Genomic DNA, 8,779 nt, shown 5'->3' with positions numbered 1-8,779 from the left:
AAAAAAGGAGGCATGGCCCCGACAAAAGGGGCGGGTCCCTGACATTTTTGAGAAATCTCAACGTATTTACTAAGGTTTCCACAGAAAATATAAATGCAAAGAATGATAAATGCAAATGATGTAAATAAATGATAAATGCAAATGAAACTGCATGATCATGATGATTAAAAAAAATTTGCACATGTAGGAAACTCCCAATAACGGACACTAGTGGGAAATAAAAAAGTGGCCGCTATTGAGAGATGTCCCCTATTGGGAAAAAAGGCTCAAAAATCCATATCCATGTGCCAAATTACCCCCCCCCCCCACACACACACACACACACTCCTGTGTTACATCATTTCCTCTTGATCCCCCTGTGCCATTTTATTTCCCTACGTTTTTCAGAACTGGACTACTCTTTAATGCTCCTTCTGACAGAGCCCTTTTGCCCCTCAATGCAAGTCTATGGGAGGGTGTGTGACTCGCATTGAGGGGGCAGGGCATGACGTCATAAGGGGCGAAGTTGTGATGTCACAATACTCCAGCCCCATGGTCGTGAGGCTTCAGACACGGAGCAGTCATCGCTTTGTGCAGCTGAGACAGGTGGGTGCTGCATGAGAGATTGGGGGGGGTCCCCAGTGACGGGACCCTCGTGATCAGACATCTTATCCCCTATCCTTTGGATAGGGGATAAGATGTCTTAGGGCCGGAGTACCCCTTTAAACTTTTAATGCATCTTTGTTACTTTTATTTTTATTCATTTCTTTACACTTTTTTTTAGTCCCCATAAAGGACTATAACATACAATCTTCAGATTGCATACACTGATCAATGTTACTCCATAGAACAGCACTAATCAGTGTTATCAGTGCTCTATTGCTCCAGCCAGCCATGGCTGACTGTAGCTTTGGAGCACCAACTGGAGGGCAAGAAGGAAGGTAGGAGACCCCCCGCTGTCCTCTCAGGTGTTCAGGATTCTGTGGTTTTGCCACAGCAGTCCTGATCAGCAATTTACCGCATTTAGACGCCACAATCAACTTTGATTGTCCGGCTTAAAGGTTGCTTAAGGTTGCTAATAGCTACTGAGACCCACTGGTTAGGACACGTTCTCAGCAGCTGATTGCGCACCATACACCAGGAGCCCGCAGTGGATGTAAATATACGTCCATTTGCAGGAAGGGGTTAGTTTATACTTTTTTTTGCAGTCCAGGCATAATAGAGAGAACATTTCAGTGGAGTACTCCTTTAACAAATAATAACTGGAGGACCCCATACAGTCCCATTTATTTAAACTAAACAGAACTCCTAATAGAGTATTTGAAAATGGGTTTAACAAGTCAAATAACTCCTTTAAGTGTTATAGAGATCTTTGCTTAGAAGGTACTGAGGTCAGACTGGTAGGGAGTCTTTATGGCAATGCTACCTGGGAAAAAGTCTGCAAAATAATAATTCTCAGAGGGAAAAAAAAAACTATAGTGCCAAAATGACTTAGGGTAGGTTCACATCTTACCACACACGTTTGTCACAGCAAGACCAAGGCTCCTTCCTTCTATTTTGCACACTTCTTTCATGTAATGGTCTGTGTGTAAAAAGTGTTTACAGAGCTCACCTTTAAGCATGTATCCCAGACAGGTATTGATGGTGTTCCCCTTGAAGAATGTATTACAGACTGGATAATTGAACAGACTTTTCTTGTTTTTTCTTTAACAAACATTGGTACACAATTTTGATGGTTTCAGACACTCATAGTGGTATAATAGGTGGTGGTTACAAAAAAAGGTACAGTATGCTTAGTGATTTCTAACATGCACAGGTGACACAAGAACTTGAACATCAATGAACACTACTTAAAGGGGTACTCCACCCCTAGACATGTTATCCCCTATCCAAAGGAGGACCCCCGCAATCTCGACTGCAGCACCCCAGACATCCGATGCACTGAGCAAACTTTGCTCCGTGCTGGATGACTGGCGATGTGATGTCACGGTCACACCCGGCTCGTGACATCATTACCATGCCCCCTCAATGTAAATCTATGGGCGGGGGCATGAGTGGGGCGGGGCCTGGCCGTGAAGTCACGAGCCTCCGACGCTACATCTGATGCTTTAAATGAATGCCTAGTGCAGCAGGGAGATTGCGGTGATCCCCAGCAGCGGTACCTCTGCGATCAGACATCTTATCCCCTATCCTTTGGAACGGGGATAAGATGTTTAGGGGCGGAGTACCCTTTTAACTGTTGTCTTCTTGAGCCATTTGTTACAAGGGAAAATGAGGGATGATGCTCTACGGATTCACCAGGAGTCAGGCTGTGCCAGAGAGTGGCTGTTGGCATTTGGCTATCCTTTAGGAATTCTACCCCTTACCCTCAGCATGCCTTAACACAGTTGTACTACTAGAGTTGCGCCAGTCATTCTGTGTTGCCAGGTCCTATGTCTCCACAAGTTCTTGTGATTGCAAAGTCACTACCTGCTACAGAAATACTTCCATGTGTCCTTAGCTGCTCACTCCAACTAATATTGGCAACACAGAACAACCTTTCACACAAGTCTACACACCACATCTCTTGCCACAGGTTGGCTTCACTTTGTGACTTGCAGTGAACCAGTTACACTGTATACAGGAGGAAGATTTCTTCTCCAACTCTACTTTCCTTTGAGGAACTTTTCTCTTGCTAGTCCAACCTTCTGTGCCGAGTCCACTAGTTTACAGGATTGCAAAACACTCAGACCACTCTATAGTCAACAGTGGTTGCCATCCTCCTACACTTCACCCACACCTTTAGAGCCTCTCAGACTCAAGTACTCTCTTACTACTTATGTGGCACAGAGTTTCAAAACAACAATGCCCACACCGATTTCATCTCTTCCTGGACCTATGCTGGCACCTTCTCCTGCAAGTCAGGGAAACTATAATGATCAGAGTTTTAGTTGTTATATGTAAATCTTATATATATTTTTTCAACTGTAAATTTTTATTAAGAGTTTTTAATTTAACAAAAAGACAAGAAAGTAAATATAACACAATAATCAAATGAAAGACTAAAGTGCAAAAAAGCTACACATTAGTGCAATGCACAAGTAGTATAATAAAAATAAAATTCAACAAAATGATAAGGAAAAGGAACACATGGCGGACAACAGACCTTTACATGAAATAACAGAGCAATATGGCCTCTGTAAGTGATTCCAAACAGTCAAAAACAATAAAGACAACAAAGACAACAACAGACAAGACAAATGGGAGGGAGGGGGGGGGGAGGGAAGAAGGAGAATAAAAAGAGGAAGGGAAAAGGGGAAAGAGAAAGAGGGCTCATGGAGGCTGAAGATCAAGGTAACAATCCCATGGTTTCCAGACAGCAAGGAACAATGGTAGAGTATCATTAAAGGAAGCCATGAGGGACTCAAGGGAACGGATCTCATGTAAACGGGCGAATAAATCGTCTTCAGATGGAGGGAGAGAATCTCTTTCAGCATTTAGCTATTAAAGTTTTGGCAGCCAGATCAATTTGCAGAAATAACTTAAAAGAACATTTAGACAAAGCCTTATAGGAAAGATGGAGGAGGTAGATTAGAGGGTCCTAAGGTACAGAGACACCCAAAACATCATGAATGAAATGCCTCACCATCTTCCAGTAGTCTATAATTAAGGGGCAGGACCAAAAAATATGAAACACTGAGCCCAAACCCAGTCCACAACACCAGCATTGAGGGGGAATAGTGGGATTCAATCTTTTAAGCAGCTCGGGGGTATGGTACCAACCCATGTAAATATTAGCTTTTTTATTGACTGAAAACAAGAAAAGGTCTTGAAAACTTCAGACAAGTTGGAAAAACCCTGTAAGTAACCTTTATGTACACGTTTTTGTTTATTAAGATCTAATGATAAAATTACTACATATGTCTTGCAGATTTAATCTCAAGGTGATGTCTCGGACTTGGAAACGTAAGATCTTTGTGGCTATTGCACTCATAACCATCATTTTTATAAGTTTCCTGATTCATCGTCAGTTCATACAGGTACAGTATCTCATTTGTGCCTATAAACCTCAACAATCCCCTTACAACTGTTTAGACCTTTTGACAGCAGCCGATACAATCCACAAGTCGGCAGCAAAATCCTGCAAAATGGCTTTAAAGAGGGTCCTCCATTGGAAACATCTCCCCTATCCAAAGGATAGGGTATAAGATGTAATATCGCGGGGGTCCTGCCATTGGGGACCCCCGCGATCTCCAGGCCGGCAGTGGTGGCGGCGCCCAGAACACGGATGCTTGCAGCATCCACGTTCGTGATGTCACGCCAGGCCACGCCCCCTCTATTCATGTTTATGAGAGGGGGGCAGGATTTCTATTACATAGCCGTCATGCCTCCTCCCATAGGCATCAATGGAGGGGGCATGACGGCTTGCGTTGCCAGTCATCAGGGCACGGAGCAGAGTTCCCTCCGTGCACAAAAGTATCCTGTTCCAAATTATTATGCACAGTAAGTTTCAAAACACTTTACATTTTGTAAAGAACTGAAAATTGTCATTTGTTGTGTTTGCAGCATTTACTGAAATCAAAAGCTATTTCAATCAAACTTTTAACAACATTTAAACTTTTTAAACATTTTAACAGGTCCCGTTACATTTTAACATAGGAGCCCTTACTTGAAAGCAGCTTCACAAGTCTTGCATCCATTGAACTTGTGAGTATTTGGACAGTTTCTGCTTGAATTTGTTTGCAAGATGTCAGAATAGCTGTTACGGCGAGCGCGCCGGCCAGTCACACTGGCTGTGAGCGCTCTCTCCCTCTGTTCTCCGGCGGGCCTGGGATTTGCATCGCAGGACGCGCCCGTATGTGAATCTTGGGCCATTACTCACCTCCCTCTTCTGCTGTTTCCTCCGTGCTCTCGTGCGGGAACCGGAGCTCTGAGATTTAAAGGGCAAGTGTGCCCTTGATTATTGTTTGAAACTGTCCCTGCTTTATAAGTATGTGCACCTCCCACTACTCCTTGCCAGATCTTTGTGTGCCTTGTGCCCTAGAGAAAGCGTTATTGTGCCTTGCATTACCGTGTTCCTGACCTATCTGCTCCATGACCTGACCTTGCTCCTGTGCCACCTGCCTACTGACCTCTTGCTATGTTCCTGTTCTCACTACTGTGCCGACTACTCTGACCTTCTGCTAACCTTACTATGAGTTGCCTGATTCCTCTTGTGCCACGTATCTCCTCAACAGCCTGTGTGGACGAGTCGTGGCAGGGGTAAGGACCTGGGTGCCCCCTGCTGCAGCAAGTCCATCCCACTTTGCGGCGGGCTCTGGTGAAAACCAGCAGCACCTTAAACTCTGCTCCCTGACATGGCCTAAGCCATCATCCACACAGGTACAGCGGATCTACTACCACTGTGCCGCTTAAAGTAAGATCCGGCCACGGATCCCGCTGGGGTGCCTCTGCCACCACTGGATCTTTCCACCATGGTGGCTCAACAGTCGCAGCAGTTAGCTCGTCAGGCGCAACAACTGAATCAATTGTCTGCCATGATGAAACAGCTTCTTGCTGCCCAGCAACAGCAGCCATAACCTGCTCCTGTTTCTCCTCCTGTACCTGCAGCTCCTTCCGGATCCAAGCTTTGTTTATCCTTGCCCACAAAGTATGAAGGAGATCCTAAGTTGTGTAGATGCTTTGTGACTCAGTGCTCTCTGCATTTGGAGCTCATGGCGGATCAGTTTCCTACGGAGTGAGCTAAAGTGGCGTTTGTGGTCAGTCTATTGTCCTGTAAAACCCTGGCCTGGGCTACTCCTCTCCGGGATCGTAAAGATCCGGTGTCCCCAGACCTGCAGGTTTTTCTCTCAGAATTCTGCAATGTCTTTGAGGAAGCTGCACGGGCCTCCTCGGCCGAAATGGCACTTCTGAACCTCAGCCAAGGCAACGCCTCTGTTGGTGACTATGTGGTTCAATTCTGCACTCTTGCCTCTGAACTGGCTTGGAACAACTAGGCCTTGTGTGCTACATTTAAAAAAGGATTGTCCAGTAAAATCAAGGATGCTCACGCTGCACGCAATCCTCGCTCTACCCTGAGTGAGCTTATCCATTTAGCCAGTCGAATTGATGTGCGTTTTGGCGAGAGGCTGTCCAAACACGGCGATTTCTGGCACACGTGTTCCAAAGTCCACCTCTACCTTCTCCTTTGTCTCCTGCCGAAGACAAAATGCAGGTGGATCAGTCTCGTCTAACGCAGCAGGAAAGATCCCATCGATGCAATGAGAATTTGTGCCCATATTGTGTCAGTCCGGAGTACTTTCTCAAAGACTGTTCTATTCATCCTCAGCGTCCGGGAAACGCTCGCACCAAGGACACATGGGAGAGGCGTCCCTAGGTGTGAACACTACCTCTCCTCGTTTTACCATGCCGGTTCAAGTTTTTACTACTGCCAAGAAATCTTTCTATGCTTCTGCCTTTTTAGACTCTGGTTCTGCTGGAGATTTCATTGATGCCTCCCTGGTCCATAAACATCGTCTTCCAGTGACTCGGCTTGCTAAGCCTTTGTACATTGGTTGGAGAAAACCTGAACTGTACAGTGCTATTCCGCACTGAACCTTTCCTTATGCAAGTGGGTGTGTTACATAAGGAACAGATTGAATTCTATGTACTTCCTCATTGTACTTCGGAGCTTCTTCCCAGTCTTCCTTGGCTTCAACATCACACTCCGCTCCTCGACTGGAAGTCTGGTGAGGTCCCCCGCTGGGGACCCTTTTGCCAAAAACACTGTCTTGAGCCTACCCAGCCTAAGTATGTCTATACGCCTTATTCTATGCCGGGACTACCTCTTCCCTATCAAGACTATACTGATGTATTCTGCGAAAAGCAAGCTGAAATTCTTCCACCACATCGTCCCTATGACTGTCCTATTGACTCTGCCTAGGACTTTGCCTCCCCGGGGAAGAATTTATCCTTTGTCTGTTCCAGAGACGCAAGCCATGGCTAAATATATCCAAGAGAACCTCCAAAAGAGTTTCATCCGTAAGTCCTCCTCCCCAGTCGGAGCTGGTTTCTTCTTTGTCGGGAAGAAGGATAGTTCTCTTCGTCCTTGTATTGACTACCGAGGACTTAACAAAATTACGATTAAAAATGGCTACACTCTGCCTTTAATTTCTGAACTTTTTGATCGTCTTTGGGGAGCCAAGATTTTCTCCAAATTGGATCTTCGGGGAGCATACAACCTCATTCGGATTCGGGAAGGAGACGAATGGAAGACAGCCTTTAACACTTTGAGTATCTTGTGATGCCATTTTGCCTCTGCAACGCTCCAGCTGTCTTTCATGAATTTATTAATGACATTTTCTGTGACTTGCTTTACACATGTGTTGTGATATCTCTTGATGATATACTGATTAGAGATGAGTGAATCGAAGCTGACAAATCCGAATTCGTTACGAATTTCATGAAAAATTAGATTCACAACGAATGCAATTATCACTGCAATTCTATCATGCGAATCGCTTCATTAAACTCCATTTAGTGGGGTCCAGGTTCCAGGGCATCTAAAATGGCAGGATATGGGTCAAGGAATCCTGGGAAGGCAAGGCGGGAAGGCGGGATGACCCTGAATCACATGCAGGATGCAGCCCATCAGCAGCCAGTCACCCCTGTGATGTCACAGCCCTATATAATCGGCAGCCATATTCCGGCTAGTCCCCTCATTCATTACACTGCAGAGAGATAGGATGGACTTTTTCCAGCAGCGTTTCACCTCCTAGTCACATCAGTGTTCTGGTGGACAGAGAGCAGTGCGTTTTTCACTGAAAATAATTTTTACTGCAGCCATTAACCTCCCAGTCACTTTCTACAACATTGTATTACATAGAGGGGCAGAAAGCTGTGTGTTGCCTCATACATTTGAACAAGCTGGCTCAGCATGATAAACCTTAGCAGAGGATGGAGGAATAATTTTTCAGCGCAATTCTGTGTCTTTGTGCCACAACAAATGGTCTGCTGGTTATACTAATCTGTAGACGGTATAATACCCAGCAGTCCATTCCTAATAGTTATTGAGAAAGTGCAATTTTGGGTTTAGTATACAGCAACTGTGTGCTGCAGAACTGTTGTGTACTGCTAGTGTTGTGCAAAAATATGTTTTTATAAGCGTACTGTAGCGCCTTTTTCTGCCCTCATAAGTGCATACCACATACCTACATCTAAGTAGTGTACAAGTTTGTAGCTGTTAATCTGTCAAGGGCCCAGATACTGTGAAAGTCCAGGCAAAAGTAATCACCGGCTGGTGTTTTACTCCAAAACGTTTTTTTAGATGTTCTGTAGCGCATTTTTCTGCCCTCATAAGTACATACCACATACCTACATCTAAGTAGTGTACTATATTGAACCTGTTAATCTGTCAAGGGCCTAGATACTGTGAAAGTCCAGGCAAAAGTAATCACCGGCTGGTGTTTTACTTTAATACGTTTTTTAAGCATACTGTAGCGCATTTTTCTGCCCTCTTTGTTCCACAACAAATGGTCTGCCGGTCATACTAGTCTGTAGATGGTATAATACATACCCAGCACTCCATTCCTAATAGTCTGTGAGAGAGTGCAATTTTGGGTTTAGTACACAGCGACTGCGTGCTGCAGCACTATTGTGTACTGCTGGTGTTGTGCAAAAATAAGTTAATCTGTCAAGGGCCTAGATACTGTGAAAAGCCAGGCAAAAGTAATCACCAGCTTTTGTTTTACTCAATAAGTTTTTAAGCGTACTGTAGCACATTTTTCTTCCCTCAAAAGTGCATACCACATATGTACATCTAAGTAGTGTACTAGTATGTACC

General features: G+C 44.7%; 1 protein-coding gene across 1 annotated transcript in view; it reads left to right on the top strand.

Annotated features, from left to right (window-relative positions):
• The first annotated feature begins 550 nt into the window (after positions 1-550).
• The window catches only part of LOC130296190 (NXPE family member 1-like), a 67,931-nt gene continuing 59,702 nt past the window's right edge, over positions 551-8,779 (top strand). Inside the window, exons 1-2 of the mRNA XM_056547468.1 lie at positions 551-585; positions 3,890-3,998. Of these exons, the coding sequence (XP_056403443.1) occupies positions 3,906-3,998 (93 nt within the window). The 5' untranslated portion in view covers positions 551-585; positions 3,890-3,905. The remainder of the gene's footprint in view (positions 586-3,889; positions 3,999-8,779) is intronic.

Source organism: Hyla sarda, chromosome 12, assembly GCF_029499605.1.
Source record: "Hyla sarda isolate aHylSar1 chromosome 12, aHylSar1.hap1, whole genome shotgun sequence".
NCBI classification, from domain to species: Eukaryota; Metazoa; Chordata; class Amphibia; order Anura; family Hylidae; genus Hyla; species Hyla sarda.
The sequence above is the reverse complement of the archived record's forward strand: the minus strand, read 5'-3'. Positions and strand labels throughout refer to the sequence as shown.